This window comes from Pseudophryne corroboree, chromosome 4 (assembly GCF_028390025.1).
Source record: "Pseudophryne corroboree isolate aPseCor3 chromosome 4, aPseCor3.hap2, whole genome shotgun sequence".
In the NCBI taxonomy this organism is placed as follows: Eukaryota; Metazoa; Chordata; class Amphibia; order Anura; family Myobatrachidae; genus Pseudophryne; species Pseudophryne corroboree.
The window spans coordinates 932,436,740-932,459,217 of record NC_086447.1 but is presented as its reverse complement, the minus strand read 5'-3'; the positions used below and the strand labels follow the sequence as shown (position 1 = coordinate 932,459,217).

Here is a 22,478-nt window from a genome sequence, read left to right as displayed (position 1 = left end):
TAACATCCAAAAAGGTTTTAGTTCCCATAGTGTCTCCAAACACTTTGTGGAATTTCATTCGAAAACTCACAGTGCCATTGGTCGTTTAGGTATTGAAACAATCCAACCAACACCAGGGGGTTGTGCCTGAGAGAAAATTTCTGGATCCATAGATTGAGGACCCTGGTAGCCGCCCTCACCTATATAACTGTGAGCCGGCGGACAGTGACTGAGGCCAGACAGGCGCCGCTTCTTCGCGGAGATGGTAGGAGGTCAGACAGGGAACGTGGCTGTGATGAAATGCCAGTGTCACGCTCCTGCCCTGCAAGGTTGGAGGCAGTGGTAAAGGCGGGTCCAGTGCAGACTTTCAGCTGTGGCATCAGGGTGAAGAGAGAGCCGCGGGTTCCCACCGCTGCCCTAGAGAAGGCTACACATCAGATGGGAATTCTGTGAGCAGGAGAGGCCATGGGGGAGATGTATCAAATCTTCTAAAGAGAAAAAGTGGAGAGGTTACCCATAGCAACCAATCTAGCACAGTCTGACCACAATGGAGGACACACCGAATGATTGTTGTTCTCTCTATGGGATTTGTATTGCCACCTAGCGATAGTTGTCCAGATTCATCTTCATTACGAGCCTCAGACTTTGCAATAGAGAGATCTGAGCAGGGATCATTCATTGTAACAGGCCAGTGGGGTAACACTAACGATGGAGCTAATGAGGGTTATTATACTGCAGGGAGTTCTCAGGAATTCCAGCGGATATTGGGGGTCATTCTGAGTTGATTGCTATCTGCCGTTGTTCACAGCGCAGCGATCAGTGAAAAAAATGGCTAATCTGCGCATGCATATGCACCGCAATGCGCACACGCGACGTACGGCTACAAAGTCCTTTGTGGTTTTGCACAGGTTCTAGCAAAGCTTTCAGTCGCACGGCCGAACGCAGGAAGATTGACATGAAGTGGGCGTTTCTGGGTGTCAACCGACCGTTTTCAGGGAGTGCTTAGGAAAACGCAGGCGTGGCTGGGAGAACGCTGGGCGGGTGTGTGACGTCAAAAGCCATCCCTCCGTCGTTAGAATCAACGCACACGAAGAGTAAGTACAGGGCTGGTCTTGTTTTGCACAAAAAGATTTTGCAGGCGCTCTGCTGCACAGGCGTTCGCACTTCTGCAAAGCGAAAATACACTCCCCAGTGGGCGGCGACAATGCGTTTGCACGGCTGCTAAAAGTAGCTAGTGAGCGATCAACTCGGAATGACCCTCATTACCTCTATGTATAACATGGATAACTACGGTGTATGTACTAAAGCTCACTAGATGCAGGTGACTGGGAATCAGGCCCATTATTTACTCTGGTAAAATGCTAATGGCCTACAGTATGTATGTATGTATGTATGTATGCATATATGTATGTATGTATGTATGTATTGCTGGCTTTCATTATTATATGCCTTTATAATAACTGTACTGCGCATATGCGAAGCTCCATTTTCCAGGTGATTTCTGCCGCTCTGCATCGCCAGCCGCCATGGAACTCCGGCGGAAAGTATGATAATATGGGTGCAGGGTATGCGATGTGGGCGCTCCTGAACCCGTCTGCACCGCACACTTCACAGCCATTATAGATACGCCAACGCACCAATTAGTTTCAGGAAAGAACAGAGGATCCCTATTTTAATTGGAATTCAATGTTTCTCTTTTGTACATTCTATTTCACGTTTATGGCAGCAGCAGTGTAAAGAGTGGAGAAGTGGATAAACTGCCAATGGCAACCAACCTCTGCTACCTATGATTGTACAGAGTGTTCAGTACTTGATAAATGCTGTTTGTAGCTGATTAGTAGCAATGGGTAACTTCTCCACTTTACACTGCTTGAGACATCTCCCCCACAATCTGGGATTAGCTGCGGAACCTGCTGAGTACACCTGTCATAGCTGCTACGGTCACCGACACTCCTTCTGTTATCTCCATGGTACCCGCAGCTGAAGCTACAAGTTCTGCAAACAAAGGAATACAAGAGTCCGGCAGCGGGCATCGTGCCCAGATTAATACCACACATCCGTGTAATGCAATGTCAGCATAGTAACACAACACAGCGGAGCTGCTAACTGGTGGCATTCCAGCTGCCGTAAGACTACAACTCCCAGCATGCCCTGTCTGCTTCTGGGTGTCCTATCTCTGCATTAACGTGACCATCAAACAGGAAGATTAAAAAAAATGAGTGGAATATATAGAAATTCTTTATGAAACATTATACTTTCTTACACTGAGTGTCCGCTTCTCACTATGTAAATGTATTTAAATCGAGCTGTAATAAAAAATGCAGAACCTTACCGGATCCTCCTGCTGCGCGCATACATTACTGCTAAGTATAACGGCTCATTTTCCATAAGTGATGGATTTTAATAAAATGATGAAATATAAACTGTAGCTAAAGAAATGGTCTAATCTGTTGTAATCTCGGATGTCTGCAAAACTTTCTTCCAAGTGAAGTTCAGTGAAACTAGTAAATCATAGTTACTCTATTGTGCGTAAAAGCCTGAACGGCGTGTCGTTATGTACAACAGGAAATGACTTCCATTTAACGATTTAACGTCTTGCTACTCCATGGAATGGCTTTTGTCAGTCTTGCTGTGTCTAGCCGTAGTGTCATTTGTCAATTATCCTCACGTCGGTCAAACAGACTATTAATCTACTCCGCACTCCCTGGGCCCCCGGTCTACTGTCCAGGGACCTGCTCACCATGGTGCCATAATGCTCAAGGGCAGTGAGGCAAAGCCGGGCCCCCTCCTCACCCCAGGGCCCCGTAGAAGTAGCATTTATAAGTATTCTGATAGAGTAACGGTCTACCAAGTGATAGGAGAGATGTGTAATGCCCAGGTAGACACAGCCGGTCCTCGGGTGCTTCTCCCTGGTAAGTGGCTCCATACAGCCCTGGCACCACTTCTTCGTGTGCCCCTCACAGCATTGCGGACTTTCTTTTATGGGTCCCGAGTGATTTTGGGCCCTCCCCTGATCCTGGGCTCCCTCACGGTGATTGGTTCCCAGGTCCCTAGCAACAGCCGCCCCCCTGGCCGCTCTGCCCTGTGACCTGGGGACCCAATAGTCTCACAGGGATTTTCCCTGTTGCTGGCACTTCTTAGCAGTGGCGCCAACACTCCCTGTCAGACACTGACAGGGTCACTGAAAGGTAAGCCGTGACCTGACATAGGGCTCTATTGGGGCAGCATTTATATATATATATATATATATATATATATATACATACAGGGGTCCCCTTTTATATATTTGAGGCACTATAGACGCTTCACTGGGTAACTGAGAAAAAAAAATCATATTTGCGTTACCAAGTTGTTAGTTGACCTACGGCCTGATTCAGAAACGGAAGCTAATTTGTGCCGGTGCTGCGTCAGCGACAGGAGCGTGAACATTAGACATCTGAGTGACCCACAGGTTACCCAGGGTGGCTGGTGTTTTCACGCTGCCGGGGTCAATTAAGTTGTGTCCAAGGACGCAGCCACCGGCTTTGTCATGGCCAGAAAACTGTACTTTTGTATATATCGGATCTCTGAATCAGCCCCTGCTAGCGCCCAGAACTATCTGCCTCCATAGAGATTATGCAGCATTCTTTTTGGTGTGCTGGGGGAAAACCTTTTTTCCCCCTCTTTTTCTTGTTTAGAATAACCTCACCCTTTCATGCACCTGAGAACTAAATTGATTGAGCAGCTACCATTTTATGTTGCTGTTCTGAGATGCATTTGGAGGGCATGCTGGTTTTTTTAGTGCCATTTGTAGCATCTAGGGGTGACTCCAGGGGAGTAGGCTCTCAATTTAGACCTATTTATTTATGTGCTATTATCATGTAGACTAACAATAAGCAATTATATGACCTACAGCATACCTCCCAACTGTCACAATTTTCACGGGACAGTGTCCCGTGGTGGGGGAGCAGTTGGGAAGCTTCTGTCATTAGTGAATAGATGCTGTGTGCGTGTGCACAATGTCTTTTCACGAGAGACAGAGGGACTGGGGGCTTGCCAGCAGGTCACAGAGTGCTTGGTATGCCCCCTTAGTAACAAAAAATGGGAGCATGGCTTGCAATCTCGGTTCTCCCATAAAGCCATGCCACTTTTCAATAGACCCCACCACCTTGTCGCTCTACTTCGCCGCGTGAGGGAGTCCCGCTTTGCCTTCTCATGATGTAGGGACAGTGGGTGCTACTTTCATGAAGGGTTAGGGACCACCAGTATCAGAGAAGCCTTGTTGAGGCTTGGTGGCTTAACTATATGTTTACAAATATATGCAACTAAGATATCTGAATTTTCTATTAACATGTAGCGTTCAAGTCTTATTGCTAATATTATTTGGTGTGCTGGGGGAAAACCCTTTTTTATCTTTTTCTTCTAAGGAAGGATGTACAAGATTGATGCAGTTACATGATGCAGTAATACATCAGACTGGAGGGCAGACCTCCCTGGGTCCTAGTGACCTGCATGTATGTGCAGTGGGGAGCAGTACCACACTGCTTTCTAACAATATGTACTGCATATTCTTAATGTCACCCAAACCACCCACCATTCCCACCCCCCGTGAGACTTCCAGCCCTGAGGTAAGGAAGAGTGAGTGCAAATAGCGCAATCGATTGTAAACTTCAAGGCCGTAGGATTGCATGGGCCTTGCACAATTAGCAGGTTATCAAACAGTTAAAGAGGTCTGGGGGGTTGAATTTAATTAGAATAGTGGGAGTGTTAGGGAGGAGCTAGCAGACATTTTGTGTGAGACAGGAGTATCATCTGCCTCTTTCTCTCCGGAATTTTCCCGCCCTCCCCAAGTCATCTAAATTCTCCCCACCCGTTTTTCTTTTTCTTTGCTGGTTGGGGTTTGTCAACCTATCTCTCTGGCGGGAAAGAACGGCGGTTACAGTGGCTATTGTGCTGCTGTTTGGAGGTGCGCTCTTTGCCCAATACATTGTATACTCTTGCCCTCCTTACCGGGGGTCATTGGGCTTGGCTGTCCGGCCGGTGGTGTATTGGGGAGAGAGTTGGAGACTATTACGCTATTACGGTATATTAGGGAGAGAGTTGGAGACTCAGCGCTTATTGGCGTAGCCAATGAGAGATATAAAGTCATGTCGTGGACATACGTAGCGTCAATAAGTCATAATGTCACTGCTGATCTGGCTGTTCTTTCTTATTGCCACCATACTTAGTTTAAGTATTATAATTAAAATAAATAACGGTTGACCGATTTTAATGGCATTCATTTTCAGTGGTCTGTGGCGTTATTTCTAGATAAGTTAAGTTAGTTCATATTTAGTTGTAAGGTTATTGTGTAATGATATCATGTGGTCCGACATCGGCCGATAGAAAGTTTACATCACTGACAATCTTTCCTGTGTAATGTACAAGATTGAGTCCCCAGGAAGCAAAGCTTTAGCAAATGTTGTCCTGGGTGCTGGGGGTGTAGGAAGCTAGTGGACCACACAGTCACTTTCCTCCAGTACTTAGCTATAATCTCTACATCCCTTTGCCATATGGGCCTAAACCCCGGGTCTAGATGGGTCCTACGCATGTGCACCATCCACTCCTGTAAAAAATGCCACCGCTAACCCCCAAAAGGCAGTCTAGGGCCTAGGTCATTTGGAAATGCCCCTTTCCCTCACACCAGCTTCCATGCATTTTGACCTGCTTGCGCACAGGCCTTTCTCCTGGCGTGGGTCTGTATGCCCCCAAGGAAGCACAGTTTTTGCCAAGGGCCACCTCTTCATGCCAATAGCCCCCAGCACCAGGGCACACGATATGAGCTATTGGTATCCCTGCTCGTGTTGTTCATGTTGTACAGTAAAAGGGCAAATTAAAATGCAGAGGAACCCTGAGGGGCAGATGGCATGGTGTGTGCCGTGCTATAGGCTGGTGCCCGTTGGGGAGAGGAAAGGGACTGGAATTGGAGTGATATCATTATGATTAGGGGTAGTAACGGGGTGGAACGGTAAAAGGGTGCTGCAGTGATATGTACTATGACGGTGCAGGTAATGAGGTGAAATTGATTGGGCGCTCACTGTGATGAAACGCACGGCCCAAGTATTCTTTAGGTTTTCCCGTAATCCTAAATGCTGCATCTGTCCGTGTTATATCTGTGCTCCCTGAGTGACCGGCGCTGCAGTGTTTACATGTCAGTTGTTATGTGGATCAGATTCTCATTACCACACCCTGGTTGTGTGTACAGAAATCCCGGCTCAGGAAATCTGCTGCATTCCAGCTCATCTACCTGTCTGCGGTGAAATGGCTCCCGTACACTATGGTAAGCGATGATCACGTTTCACTGTTACTTACTGTATAGTGCTCTGTTACATACTGTATAGTGCGCTGTTACTTACTGTATAGTGCGCTGTGTTACTTACTGTATAGTGCGCTGTGTTACTTACTGTATAGTGCGCTGTGTTACTTACTGTATAGTGCTCTGTTACTTACTGTATAGTGTGCTGTGTTACTTACTGTATAGTGCGCTGTTACTTACTGTATAGTGCGCTGTGTTACTTACTGTATAGTGCGCTGTTACTTACTGTACAGTGCGCTGTTACTTACTGTATAGTGCGCTGTTACTTACTGTATAGTGCACTGTGTTACTTACTGTACAGTGTGCTGTGTTACTTACTATATAGTGCGCTATTACTTACTGTATAGTGCGCTGTTACTTACTGTATAGTGCACTGTGTTACTTACTGTACAGTGTGCTGTGTTACTTACTGTACAGTGCGCTGTTACTTACTGTATAGTGCGCTGTTACTTACTGTATAGTGCGCTGTGTTACTTACTGTATAGTGCACTGTGTTACTTACTGTACAGTGTGCTGTGTTACTTACTGTACAGTGTGCTGTTACTGTATAGTGCGCTGTTAATTACTGTATAGTGCGCTGTGTTACTTACTGTATAGTGCGCTGTGTTAATTACTGTATAGTGCGCTGTTACTTACTGTATAGTGCGCTGTGTTACTTACTGTATAGTGCGCTGTTACTGTAAAATGCACTGTGTTACTTTACAGTGTGCTGTTACTGTATAGTGCGCTGTGTTACTTACTATATAGTGCGCTGTTACTGTATAGTGCGCTGTTAATTACTGTATAGTGCGCTGTGTTACTTTCTGTATAGTGCGCTGTGTTACTTACTGTACAGTGCGCTGTTACTCACTGTATAGTGCGCTGTTACTTACTGTATAGTGCGCTGTGTTACTTACTGTATAGGGCGCTGTGTTACTTACTGTATAGTGCGCTGTGTTACTTACTGTACAGTGCGCTGTTACTCACTGTATAGTGCGCTGTTACTTACTGTATAGTGCGCTGTGTTACTTACGGTACAGTGCGCTGTTACTTACTGTATAGTGCTCTGTTACTTACTGTATAGTGCTCTGTTACTTACTGTATAGTGCTCTGTTACTTACTGTATAGTGCGCTGTTACTTACTGTAGAGTGCGCTGTGTTACTTACTGTATAGTGCTCTGTTACTTACTGTAGAATGCGCTGTTACTTACTGTACAGTGCGCTGTTACTTACTGTATAGTGCGCTGTGTTACTTACTGTATAGTGCGCTGTTACTTACTGTATAGTGCGCTGCGTTACTTACTGTATAGTGCGCTGTGTTACTTACTGTATAGTGCGCTGTTACTGTATAGTGCGCTGTGTTACTTACTGTATAGTGCGCTGTTACTGTATAGTGCGCTGTGTTACTTACTGTATAGTGCGCTGTTACTTACTGTATAGTGCGCTGTGTTACTTACTGTATAGTGCGCTGTGTTACTTACTGTATAGTGCGCTGTTACTGTATAGTGCGCTGTGTTACTTACTGTATAGTGCGCTGTGTTACTTACTGTATAGTGCGCTGTGTTACTTACTGTATAGTGCGCTGTTACTGTATAGTGCGCTGTGTTACTTACTGTATAGTGCGCTGTTACTGTATAGTGCGCTGTTACTGTATAGTGCGCTGTGTTACTTACTGTATAGTGCGCTGTGTTACTTACTGTACAGTGCGCTGTTACTTACTGTATAGTGCGCTGTGTTACTTACTGTACAGTGTGCTGTGTTACTTACTGTACAGTGTGCTGTGTTACTTACTGTACAGTGCGCTGTTACTTACTGTATAGTGCGCTGTGTCACTTACTGTACAGTGTGCTCTTACTGTATAGTGCGCTGTTAATTACTGTATAGTGCGCTGTGTTACTTTCTGTATAGTGCGCTGTGTTACTTACTGTACAGTGTGCTGTGTTACTTACTGTACAGTGTGCTGTGTTACTTACTGTACAGTGCGCTGTTACTTACTGTATAGTGCGCTGTGTCACTTACTGTACAGTGTGCTCTTACTGTATAGTGCGCTGTTAATTACTGTATAGTTCGCTGTGTTACTTTCTGTATAGTGCGCTGTGTTACTTACTGTACAGTGCGCTGTTACTCACTGTATAGTGCGCTGTTACTTACTGTATAGTGCGCTGTGTTACTTACTGTATAGGGCGCTGTGTTACTTACTGTATAGTGCGCTGTGTTACTTACTGTACAGTGCGCTGTTACTCACTGTATAGTGCGCTGTTACTTACTGTATAGTGCGCTGTGTTACTTACTGTATAGTGTGCTGTTACTTACTGTACAGTGCGCTGTGTTACTTACTGTATAGTGTGCTGTGTTACTTACTGTATAGTGTGCTCTGTTACTCACTGTATAGTGCGCTGTGTTACTTACTGTATAGTGCGCTGTTACTTACTGTACAATGCGCTGTGTTACTTACTGTATAGTGTGCTGTGTTACTTACTGTATAGTGCGCTGTGTTACTTACTGTACAGTGCGCTGTTACTTACTGTATAGTGCGCTGTGTTACTTACTGTACAGTGTGCTGTGTTACTTACTGTACAGTGTGCTGTGTTACTTACTGTACAGTGCGCTGTTACTTACTGTATAGTGCGCTGTGTCACTTACTGTACAGTGTGCTCTTACTGTATAGTGCGCTGTTAATTACTGTATAGTGCGCTGTGTTACTTTCTGTATAGTGCGCTGTGTTACTTACTGTACAGTGCGCTGTTACTCACTGTATAGTGCGCTGTTACTTACTGTATAGTGCGCTGTGTTACTTACTGTATAGGGCGCTGTGTTACTTACTGTATAGTGCGCTGTGTTACTTACTGTACAGTGCGCTGTTACTCACTGTATAGTGCGCTGTTACTTACTGTATAGTGCGCTGTGTTACTTACTGTATAGTGTGCTGTTACTTACTGTACAGTGCGCTGTGTTACTTACTGTATAGTGTGCTGTGTTACTTACTGTATAGTGTGCTCTGTTACTCACTGTATAGTGCGCTGTGTTACTTACTGTATAGTGCGCTGTTACTTACTGTACAATGCGCTGTGTTACTTACTGTATAGTGTGCTGTGTTACTTACTGTATAGTGAGCTGTTACTTACTGTATAGTGCGCTGTGTTACTTACTGTATAGTGCTCTGTTACGTACTGTACAGTGCGCTGTTACTTACTGTATAGTGCGCTGTGTTACTTACTGTATAGTGCGCTGTGTTACTTACTGTATAGTGCGCTGTGTTACTTACTGTATAGTGTGCTCTGTTACTCACTGTATAGTGCGCTGTTACTTACTGTATAGTGCGCTGTGTTACTTACTGTACAGTGCGCTGTGTTACTTACTGTATAGAGCACTGTGTTACTTACTGTATAGTGCGCTGTTACTTACTGTATAGTGCGCTGTGTCACTTACTGTACAGTGTGCTCTTACTGTATAGTGCGCTGTTAATTACTGTATAGTGCGCTGTGTTACTTTCTGTATAGTGCGCTGTTACTTACTGTATAGGGCGCTGTGTTACTTACTGTATAGTGCGCTGTTACTTACTGTATGGTGCGCTGTGTTACTTACTGTATAGTGCGCTGTTACTTACTGTATAGTGTGCTGTGTTACTTACTGTATAGTGCTGTGTTACTTACTGTATAGTGTGCTGTGTTACTGTATAGTGCGCTGTTACTTACTGTATAGTGCGCTGTGTTACTTACTGTATAGTGCGCTGTGTTACTTACTGTATAGTGCGCTGTTACTTACTGTACAATGCGCTGTTACTTACTGTACAGTGCGCTGTTACTTACAGTATAGTGCGCTGTTACTTACTGTATAGTGCACTGTGTTACTTACTGTACAGTGTGCTGTGTTACTTACTGTACAGTGTGCGGTTACTTACTGTATAGTGCGCTGTTACTTACTGTATAGTGTGCTGTGTTACTTACTGTATAGTGCACTGTGTTACTTATTGTACAGTTTGCTGTGTTACTTACTGTACAGTGTGCTGTTACTGTATAGTGCGCTGTTAATTACTGTATAGTGCGCTGTGTTACTTACTGTATAGTGCGCTGTGTTAATTACTGTATAGTGCGCTGTTACTTACTGTATAGTGCGCTGTGTTACTTACTGTATAGTGCGCTGTTACTGTAAAATGCGCTGTGTTACTTACTGTACAGTGCGCTGTTACTGTATAGTGCGCTGTGTTACTTACTGTATAGTGCGCTGTTACTATATAGTGCGCTGTTACTTACTGTATAGTGCGCTGTGTTACTTACTGTACAGTGCGCTGTTACTTACTGTATAGTGCTCTGTTACTTACTTACAGTGCGCTGTTACTTACTGTACAGTGCGCAGTGTTACTTACTGTATAGTGCGCTGTGTTACTTACTGTATAGTGCGCTGTGTTACTTACTGTATAGTGCGCTGTTACTGTATAGTGTGCTGTGTTACTTACTGTATAGTGCGCTGTGTTACTTACTGTATAGTGCGCTGTTACTTACTGTACAGTGCGCTGTTACTGTATAGTGCGCTGTGTTACTTACTGTATAGTGCGCTGTGTTACTTACTGTATAGTGCGCTGTTACTGTATAGTGCGCTGTGTTACTTACTGTACAGTGCGCTGTTACTGTATAGTGCGCTGTGTTACTTACTGTATAGTGCACGGTTACTGTATAGTGCGCTGTGTTACTTACTGTATAGTGCGCTGTGTTACTTACTGTACAGTGCGCTGTTACTTACTGTATAGTGCGCTGTGTTACTTACTGTACAGTGTGCTGTGTTACTTACTGTACAGTGCGCTGTTACTTACTGTATAGTGCGCTGTGTTACTTACTGTACAGTGTGCTGTGTTACTTACTGTACAGTGCGCTGTTACTGTATAGTGCGCTGTGTTACTTACTGTACAGTGTGCTGTTACTGTATAGTGCGCTGTTAATTACTGTATAGTGTGCTGTGTTACTTTCTGTATAGTGCGCTGTTACTTACTGTATAGGGCGCTGTGTTACTTACTGTATAGTGCGCTGTGTTACTTACTGTACAGTGCGCTGTTACTTACTGTATAGTGCGCTGTTACTTACTGTATAGTGCTCTGCTACTTACTGTATAGTGCGCTCTGTTACTAACTGTATAGTCTGCTCTGTTACTTACTGTATAGTGCGCTGTGTTACTTACTGTATAGTGCGCTGTGTTACTTACTGTACAGTGCGCTGTTACTTACTGTATAGTGTGCTGTTACTTACTGTATAGTGCACTCTGTTACTTACTGTATAGTACACTGTTACTTACTGTATAGGGCGCTCTGTTACTAACTGTATAGTCTGCTCTGTTACTTACTGTATAGTGCACTGTTACTTACTGTATAGTGCGCTGTTTTACTTACTGTATAGTGCGCTGTTACTGTATAGTGCGCTGTGTTACTGTATAGTGCGCTGTGTTACTGTATAGTGCGCTGTTACTGTATAGTGTGCTGTGTTACTTACTGTATAGTGCGCTGTTACTTACTGTACAGTGCGCTGTGTTACTTAATGTATAGTGCGCTGTTACTTACTGTATAGTGCACTCTGTTACTTACTGTATAGTGTGCTGTTACTTACTGTATAGTGCACTCTGTCACTTACTGTATAGTATGCTGTGTTACTTACTGTATAGTGCGCTGTGTTACTTACTGTATAGTGCACTCTGTTACTTACTGTATAGTGTGCTGTTACGTACTGTATAGTGCACTCTGTCACTTACTGTATAGTGTGCTGTGTTACTTACTGTATAGTGCGCTGTGTTACTTACTGTACAGTGTGCTGTGTTACTGTATAGTGCGCTGTTACTGTATAGTGCACTGTTACTTACTGTACAGTGCGCTGTTACTTACTGTATAGTGCGCTGTTACTTACTGTATAGTGTGCTGTGTTACTTACTGTATAGTGCGCTGTTACTTGCTGTATAGTGCGCTGTGTTACTTACTGAACAGTGTGCTGTGTTACTGTATAGTGCACTGTTACTTACTGTATAGTGCGCTGTTTTACTTACTGTACAGTGCGCTGTTACTGTATAGTGTGCTGTGTTACTTACTGTATAGTGCGCTGTGTTACTTACTGTATAGTGCGCTGTTACTTACTGTATAGTGCGCTGTGTTACTTACTGTATAGTGCGCTGTTACTTACTGTACAATGCGCTGTTACTTACTGTATAGTGCGCTGTTACTTACTGTATAGTGCACTGTGTTACTTACTGTACAGTGTGCTGTGTTACTTACTATATAGTGCGCTATTACTTACTGTATAGTGCGCTGTTACTTACTGTATAGTGCACTGTGTTACTTACTGTACAGTGTGCTGTGTTACTTACTGTACAGTGTGCTGTGTTACTTACTGTACAGTGCGCTGTTACTTACTGTATAGGGCGCTGTTACTTACTGTATAGTGCGCTGTGTTACTTACTGTATAGTGCACTGTGTTACTTACTGTACAGTGTGCTGTGTTACTTACTGTACAGTGTGCTGTTACTGTATAGTGCGCTGTTAATTACTGTATAGTGCGCTGTGTTACTTACTGTATAGTGCGCTGTGTTAATTACTGTATAGTGCGCTGTTACTTACTGTATAGTGCGCTGTGTTACTTACTGTATAGTGCGCTGTTACTGTAAAATGCGCTGTGTTACTTACTGTACAGTGCGCTGTTACTGTATAGTGCGCTGTGTTACTTACTATATAGTGCGCTGTTACTGTATAGTGCGCTGTTACTTACTGTATAGTGCGCTGTGTTACTTACGGTACAGTGCGCTGTTACTTACTGTATGTATAGTGCTCTGTTACTTACTGTACAGTGCGCTGTTACTTACTGTACAGTGCGCTATGTTACTTACTGTATAGTGCGCTGTGTTACTTACTGTATAGTGTGCTGTTACTTACTGTACAGTGCGCTGTGTTACTTACTGTATAGAGCGCTGTGTTACTTACTGTATAGTGCACTGTTACTTACTGTACAGTGCGCTGTTACTTACCGTATAGTGCGCTGTGTTACTTACTGTATAGTGCGCTGTGTTACTTACTGTATAGTGCGCTGTTACTGTATAGTGCGCTGTGTTACTTACTGTATAGTGCGCTGTGTTACTTACTGTATAGTGCGCTGTTACTGTATAGTGCGCTGTGTTACTTACTGTACAGTGCGCTGTGTTACTTACTGTATAGTGTGCTGTTACTTACTGTATAGTGCGCTGTGTTACTTACTGTATAGTGCACTGTTACTTACTGTACAGTGCGCTGTTACTTACCGTATAGTGCGCTGTGTTACTTACTGTATAGTGCGCTGTGTTACTTACTGTATAGTGCGCTGTTACCGTATAGTGCGCTGTGTTACTTACTGTATAGTGCGCTGTTACTGTATAGTGCGCTGTGTTACTTACTGTACAGTGCGCTGTTACTGTATAGTGCGCTGTGTTACTTACTGTATAGTGCGCTGTGTTACTTACTGTACAGTGCGCTGTTACTTACTGTATAGTGCGCTGTGTTACTTACTGTACAGTGTGCTGTGTTACTTACTGTACAGTGTGCTGTGTTACTTACTGTACAGTGCGCTGTTACTTACTGTATAGTGCGCTGTGTCACTTACTGTACAGTGTGCTGTTACTGTATAGTGCGCTGTTAATTACTGTATAGTGCGCTGTGTTACTTACTGTATAGTGCGCTGTGTTACTTACTGTACAGTGCGCTGTTACTTACTGTATAGTGCGCTGTTACTTACTGTATAATGCGCTCTGTTACTAACTGTATAGTCTGCTCTGTTACTTACTGTATAGTGCACTGTTACTTACTGTATAGTGCGCTGTTTTACTTACTGTATAGTGCGCTGTTACTGTATAGTGTGCTGTGTTACTGTATAGTGAGCTGTGTTACTGTATAGTGCGCTGTTACTGTATAGTGTGCTGTGTTACTTACTGTATAGTGCGCTGTTACTTACTGTACAGTGCGCTGTGTTACTTACTGTATAGTGCACTCTGTTACTTACTGTATAGTGTGCTGTTACTGTATAGTGCACTCTGTCACTTACTGTATAGTGTGCTGTGTTACTTACTGTATAGTGCGCTGTGTTACTTACTGTACAGTGTGCTGTGTTACTGTACAGTGCGCTGTTACTTACTGTATAGTGCGCTGTTTCTTACTGTATAGTGTGCTGTGTTACTTACTGTATAGTGCGCTGTTACTGTATAGTGCGCTGTTTTACTTACTGTACAGTGCGCTGTTACTGTATAGTGCGCTGTGTTACTTACTGAATAGTGCGCTCTGTTACTTACTGTACAGTGTGCTGGGTTACTTACTGTACAGTGCGCTGTGTTACTTACTGTACAGTGCGCTGGGTAACTTACTGTACTGTGCTCTCTGTTACTTACTTTATAGTGCGCTCTGTTACTTACTTACAGTGCGCTGTGTTACTTACTGTACAGTGTGCTGGGTTACTTACTGCGCAGTGCGCTCTGTTACTAACTGTACAGTGTGCTGGGTTACTTACTGTACAGTGCGCTCTGTTACTTACTGTACATTACGCTGTGTTTCTTACTGTACAGTGTGCTGGGTTACTTACTGTATAGTGCGCTGTTACTTATTGTACAGTGTGCTGTGTTACCTAATATACAGTGCGCTGTGTTACTTACTATATAGTGCACTGTTACTTACTGTACAGTGCGCTGTGTTACTTACTGTATAGTGCGCTGTTACTTACTGTATAGTGCGCTGTGCTACTTACTGTACAGTGTGCTGTGTTACTGAATAGTGCGCTGCTTTACTTACTGTACAGTGCGGTTACTGTATAGTGCGCTGTGTTACTTACTGTACAGTGCGCTGTGTTACTTATTGTACAGTGCGCTCTGTTACTTACTGTACAGTGTGCTGGGATACTTATTGTACAGTGTGCTGTGTTACTTATTGTACAATGCGCTCTGTTACTTACTGTACAGTGTGCTGGGATACTTACTGTACAGTGTGCTGTGTTACTTATTGTACAATGCGCTCTGTTACTTACTGTACAGTGTGCTGGGATACTTACTGTACAGTGCGCTGTGTTACTTATTGTACAGTGCGCTCTGTTACTTACTGTACAGTGTGCTGGGATACTTATTGTACAGTGTGCTGTGTTACTTATTGTACAATGCGCTCTGTTACTTACTGTATAGTGTGCTGTGTTACTTACTGTATAGTGTGCTGGGATACTTATTGTACAGTGTGCTGTGTTACTTATTGTACAGTGTGCTGTGTTACTTATTGTACAATGCGCTCTGTTACTTACTGTATAGTGTGCTGTGTTACTTACTGTATAGTGCTCTGTGTTACTTATTGCACAGCGTGCTGTGTTACTTATTATATAGTGCGCTCTGGAAGCGCAAGAACATACATAGGCAATGATAAGGGTCACCCGCACTGCATGGCAGCAGATGGCGTTTGTGATAACTTATCATCATCATCGATTTGCCCGTAGCAGGTACAAGAGACGTCTCCTTCCTGCTGTATATGCAGGCTGTGTATTTGCTGGTTTGCATGAGCTGCATTTGCATCTACATACCCTCAATGATCACTGTGATGCCCATTCCCACCCTTTTCAGCCTCTACAGGCGCAATGTGAGATCAATGAAGAATACATACGGGTCAGCATGGAGGTGTTTACTTTCTGCGCAATGCTAATTTACACACGTTATTCTGTGCACCCGGCATGGTGTTCCCTGTGTACTCCGGCACAGTGTTCCCCATGTACTCCGGCATAGTGTTCCCCATGTACTCCGGCATAGTGTTCACCATGTACTCCGGCATAGTGTTCTCTATGTACTCTGGCATAGTGTTCTCTATGTACTCCGGCATAGTGTTCCCCATGTACTCCGGCATAGTGTTCTCTATGTACTCCGGCATAGTGTTCCCCATGTACTCCGGCATAGTGTTCTCTATGTACTCCGGCATAGTGTTCCCCATGTACTCCGGCATAGTGTTCCCCATGTACTCCGGCATAGTGTTCCCCATGTACTCCGGCATAGTGTTCTCTATGTACTCCGGCATAGTGTTCCCCATGTACTCCGGCATAGTGTTCCCAATGTACCCCGGCACAGTGTTCCCCATGTACTCAGGCATAGTGTTCCCCATGTACTCCAGCATAGTGTTCTCTATGTACTCCGGCATAGTGTTCCCCATGTACTCCGGCACAGTGTTCCCCATGTACTGCGGCATAGTGTTCCCCATGTACTGCGGCATAGTGTTCCCTATGTACTCCGGCATAGTGTTCTCTATGTACTCCGGCATAGTGTTTCCCATGTACTCCGGCATAGTGTTCCCCATGTACTCTGGCATAGTGTTCCCCATGTACTCCGGCACAGTGATCCCCATGTACTCCAGCATAGTGTTCCCCATGTACTCCGGTACAGTGTTCCCCATGTACTCCGGCACAGTGTTCCCCATGTACTCCGGCATAGTGTTCCCCATGTACCCCGGCATAGTGTTCCCCATGTACCCCGGCATAGTATTCCCGGTGTACTCCGGCATAGTGTTCCCCATGTACTCCGGCATAGTGTTCCCCATGTACTCCGGCATAGTGTTCCCCATGTACTCCGGCATAGTGTTCCCTATGTACTCCAGCATAGTGTTCCCTATGTAGTCCGGCACAGTGTTCCCCATGTACTCCGGCATAGTGTTCCCCATGTACTCCGTCACAGTGTTCCACATGTACTCCGGCACAGTGTTCCCCATGTACTCCGGCATAGTGTTCCCCGTGTACTCCGGCATAGTGTTCCCCTTGTACTCCGACATAGTGTTCCCCGTGTACTCCGGCATAGTGTTCCCCATGTACTCCGGCATAGTGTTCTCTATGTACTCCAGCATAGTGTTCCCCATGTACTCCGGCACAATGTTCCCCATGTACTCCGGCATAGTGTTCCCCATGTACTCCGGCATAGTGTTCCCCATGTACTCCGGCATAGTGTTCCCTATGTACTCCGGCATAGTGTTCCCCATGTACTCCGGCATAGTGTTCCCTATGTACTCCAGCATAGTGTTCCCTATGTACTCCGGCACAGTGTTCCCCATGTACTCCGGCATAGTGTTCCCCATGTACTCCTTCACAGTGTTTCACATGTACTCCGGCACAGTGTTCCCCATGTACTCCGGCATAGTGTTCCCCATGTACTCCGGCATAGTGTTCCCCATGTACTCCGGCATAGTGTTCACTATGTACTCCGGCATAGTGTTCCCCATGTACTCCGGCACAGTTTTCCCTATGTACCCCGGCACAGTGTTCCCTTTGTACTCCGGCACAGTGTTCTCTATATACTCCGGCATAGTGTTCCCCATGTACTCCGGCATAGTGTACCCCATGTACTCCGGCATAGTGTACCCCATGTACTCCGGCATAGTGTTCCCCATGTACCCCGGCATAGTGTTCCCTTTGTACTCCGGCATAGTGTTCTCTATATACTCTGGCATAGTGTTCCCCATGTACTCCGGCATAGTGTTCCCCATGTACTCCGGCATAGTGTTCCCCATGTACTCCGGCATAGTGTACCCCATGTACTCCGGCATAGTGTTCCCCATGTACTCCGGCATAGTGTTCCCCATGTACTCCGGCATAGTGTTCACTATGTACTCCGGCATAGTGTTCCCCATGTACTCCGGCACAGTTTTCCCTATGTACCCCGGCACAGTGTTCCCTTTGTACTCCGGCACAGTGTTCTCTATATACTCCGGCATAGTGTTCCCCATGTACTCCGGCATAGTGTATCCCATGTACTCCGGCATAGTGTACCCCATGTACTCCGGCATAGTGTTCCCCATGTACCCCGGCATAGTGTTCCCTTTGTACTCCGGCATAGTGTTCTCTATATACTCTGGCATAGTGTTCCCCATGTACTCCGGCATAGTGTTCCCCATGTACTCCGGCATAGTGTTCCCCATGTACTCCGGCATAGTGTACCCCATGTACTCCGGCATAGTGTACCCCATGTACTCCGGCATAGTGTTCCCCATGTACTCCAGCATAGTGTTCCCTTTGTACTCCGGCACAGTGTTCTCTATATACTCCGGCACAGTGTTCCCCATGTACTCCGACATAGTGTTCCCCATGTACTCCGGCATAGTGTACCCCATGTACTCCGGCATAGTGTACCCCATGTACTCCGGCATAGTGTTCCCCATGTACCCCGGCATAGTGTTCCCCATGTACCCCGGCATAGTGTTCCCCGTGTACTCCGGCATAGTGTTCTCTATGTACTACAGCATAGTGTTCCCCATGTACTCCGGCACAATGTTCCCCATGTACTCCGGCATAGTGTTCCCCATGTACTCCGGCATAGTGTTCCCCATGTACTCCGGCATAGTGTTCCCCATGTACTCCGGCACAATGTTCCCCATGTACTCCGGCACAGTGTTCCCCGTGTACTCCGGCACAGTGTTCCCCATGTACTCCGGCACAATGTTCCCCATGTACTCCGGCACAGTGTTCCCCATGTACTCCGGCATAGTGTCCTCATGTACTTTGACATAGTGTTCCTCATGTACGAGCCCTCTGGTGGTTTAGGACAGTCCCCATAGGTGCAGTGTTACAGAAATGGACAGAGCTGTGATTCTGGAACTGTATGAAGGAAACGCACGACAATAGTCCATGAAATAGAAACAACACATCAGGGGCATCGTCAGAGATCAAGGGCCCACACGGTGAACACAAATGTAAGGGTGGCGGTGCAGTGTAGTGCCTGCTGCCGTGCAGGTGTACCGCACTCCTTACCACAAGTTGTTTTCTCCTGTTCCCAACCGCGTGTTCACTTCGTCTGGTGAAATCCTTCCTTTAGACCTCAAGACGGGGACTCAGCCTGGAGGTCCCGACGGCTAGGGGAAAAAGAAATACTATCACCGTGAGTCCACTCCTTCCGCGACAGGGAAGGTGGCACAACGGGGTGGCTGCGACGTTCACCGGCGGGCCTCAGCAACCCAAACGTCACCTACTTGGCACTTGCGCACCTAGGTGAAAGCGAGCCCACTAGGCCTAGCGGAGTCTCGCAAACCGGCGCTCACCGCGGACCAAGACACACACCCACACAGAGTATACTCACACTGGCACTCTTGTTAGCTTGCCTGCCGCGAGTCGCTGTTCCTGGAAAAAGAATGACAGCAGCCTCCCTACAAACTAATAAATGGGCAAACAACGGAACTGAGCCAATTTACTATAAACTCTAAACAGTACAACCTGGTTACCTACTTCACCTAACTCCAGCAAACAGTACAGCAAATACAGGGTAACAGAATGACAATAGAACAAAATGTGAGTTACCTATCTAGTCCAGATTGGTGGAAGATTCAGCCAATTCGCGCCGGTGGACAATTGCCTGCGCAATCTAATTCCCTACGGGGGCCGCCGCCCACTCCAGAGTCATGGGATAGTCATTGTGAGGTTGGACAGTCTCTCCACAGTCTCCCCAAACACTAATGTGGTGTGCATAATACGAGGGCCAGCCGGCCCTCCGCACCCGACCTGCAACTGGCCCCGAGCATGCTACCGTACAGCCCACCCGGTGGGGGTACCCAGCCACAGAGGGGGATCTGTACTGTGAACTTCTCCCACAGGCGGGTGTGCCAACCCTGGAATAACTTGGTAGACCTAGAGCCCCCTACAGCAAAGGCCACAATCCAAATTCTATCTTACTAACTCTCCCACGGCCTACTGCCGATATTGCCACTCGGGCCTAGTGCCCGCCTATCTAGGGCCACAGGCCTAGTGCCTGCCTACCAATGGTGGTGTAGTCTTGGCCTAATGCCAAGACTACTTATACAAGTAATGGCCCCTTTTCTCCTATCCGTGACACAGGTCTAGTGCCTGACTGTAGCCTCAGGCCTAGCGCCTGCCTAATGGGGAACGCCAAGACTACTTATGAATGAGGGGCCCCTCTCCTCCTAACTGCTGCTCGGCACTATTGCCCATCCGTGGCCACAGGCCTAATGCCTGACACCCTGGTGGTCTAGGGTGATTATGCTGTTGGCCCAAGGCCACCTACCCGGACCGTAGGGAGAGGCTGCAGTGGGGAGCTTCGTTAGCTATTTTGCTGCCCACACACTGCAGCACTCTCCACCGGACCTCCGCCGCTGGATCCCGGGCTCCGCCTCCTCTACTTTCTCGGCCGCCGCCCCCTTTTCTTGTTCTTCCTGCCGCCGGGTCTTCCTCCACCGCCGGGTCTTCTTCCGCCGCTGGCTTCTCGGCTTCTCCTCTTCTGGAGCTCTTCACCGCTCCGGCTCCGGACTGAGCTCTCCCGCTCCGCAGCGTCTGTTATATGACGCCTGGAGGGGGCAGAGCTATGATGCGATGAGCCCTGATTGGCTCGTCGTGGCCCGTTCCTATTGGCTGACTGGCGCGAGCCCCGATTAGCTCACGCCCGGCGCCAAACTCAAATGGCCGCGACGCGATTGGAGGGGCTTGAATCCCAGCGGATGCAAGCCCCTCTGTCCCGGAAGCACGCCGTGCCACAACATTCCACCGCGTTCCGCCGCCGCCCACCCAGGGGAAACGTTTGTATCTGCAAAACATCTGGCACTCCCAACGTCGTTCGGGTAGAACGCCTAGGCAAAGTAGCTGGGGGCGAAACAGATCCTTCTGGATCCGCTGGCCTCTGCTGATCTTTCCAACGGCAAGGGCTCTTGTGTTACATCAGATGGAGGGACCCACCAATCATCTTCATCCAGTCCAGAGGTGGCCACTGGGACCGCTTCAAGGGAAGACAAATCCTCGAAGAGGCAAGGGCGCAGCATGTTCCGATGTAAAGTGCGAACACGTCCGTTTCCGTCTTCTGCCTTCATCTCATAGACCGGGTTGTCAGGAGACACCTGCCGCTGTACGATATAAGGCATCACCTCCCATCGCTCGCTCAACTTGTTCCCAGGTCGCTTCTCTCGAACTAGCACCCTTTGACCCTTGGCAAACGGTCCTACCAACGTCCGTCCAGGGCTAGGATGCAGTTTGGACCCACATCCCCGGCAAGTTTTAGGCGCCATTTCTGCTCCTCGATCCATCCACTGTGCGTCCACTGATCATCCTCCACGGGTAGGGACAGATCAAGGTTTTGCAATTCCTTCCCTGGTCGGCCAAACAATATAGAGAAAATTTCCAAGAGTGTGCGCAATAAAACCACCAGGTGCAGCTGGACTATGTGCTAGGGAGGCAATCCACAACCACTCAAAAGATAGATTTAGAATTTAAACTGGAAGCACACAGAACATATAGCGCACTCAGAGGTACCATGCAACCATATTACAAATAATTCGTGTTTAGAATTAAAAAAAAAACGGATTCACCCTACTTTTTCATAACTTGAATGTATCGACTTTGATCTATTCCAACATCCAATAATGAATCTAGAAAACAAGTGTTTCTCTTGCCACACAAAACAAGTAAGTGTAGGAGAGACACACATAAACGAATATGGGCCCTCATTCCGAGTTGATCGGTCGCAAGGCGAATTTAGCAGAGTTACACACGCTAAGCCTACGCCTACTGGGAGTGTATCTTAGCTTCTTAAAATTGCGACCGATGTATTCGCAATATTGCGATTACAAACTACTTTGCAGTTTCTGAGTAACTTCAACCTTACTCTGCCTGTGCGATCAGTTCAGTGCTTGTCGTTCCTGGTTTGACGTCACAAACACACCCAGCGTTCGCTCAGACACTCCCCCGTTTCTCCAGCCACTCCTGCGTTTTTTCCGGAAACGGTAGCGTTTTCATCCACACGCCCATAAAACGCCGTGTTTCCGCCCAGTAACACCCATTTCCTGTCAATCACATTACGATCGCCGGAGCGATGAAAAAGCCGTGAGTAAAAATACTATCTTCATTGTTAAATTACTTGGCGCAGTCGCAGTGCGAATATTGCGCATGCGTACTAAGCGGATTTTCATTGCGATGCGATGAAAAATACCGACCGATCAACTCGGAATGAGGGCCATGGTGTAGTATTTTTTTAACACCATTCATTCAATATTCCAAATGTACACTTACAAACGTAAGTAAAATCACAGCATGTATAGAAGTGTCCAGAAAGTATCCAGAACGGCAAAACTGCTCCAAGCTGATTATATCTTCTTTTAACCGGTCTTTCCACACTAACCTAAGAGGACAAAACCTCTAATCCCTTTCCAGCGATGCTATGCTGTATACCGGGCTCCAGCTGAGCTGTCTTCTCA

General features: G+C 46.3%; 1 protein-coding gene across 12 annotated transcripts in view; it reads left to right on the top strand.

Annotated features, from left to right (window-relative positions):
- The window catches only part of LOC134910737 (spermatogenesis-associated protein 7-like), a 402,706-nt gene that overhangs the window by 93,371 nt on the left and 286,857 nt on the right, over positions 1-22,478 (top strand). For 8 of the 12 annotated variants that reach the window (XR_010176279.1, XM_063919088.1, XM_063919094.1 and 5 more), the window contains exon 1: positions 6,207-6,277. The exons of 3 other annotated variants lie outside the window; for them this stretch is intronic. Coding sequence is in view for 8 of the 9 variants with exons in the window: in XM_063919088.1 (XP_063775158.1) it covers positions 6,259-6,277 (19 nt within the window). In the remaining variant the exon portion in view is untranslated. Of the gene's footprint in view, positions 1-6,205; positions 6,278-22,478 lie in introns of those variants that run through there. One more of the 12 variants, XM_063919091.1, reaches the window with a different exon arrangement.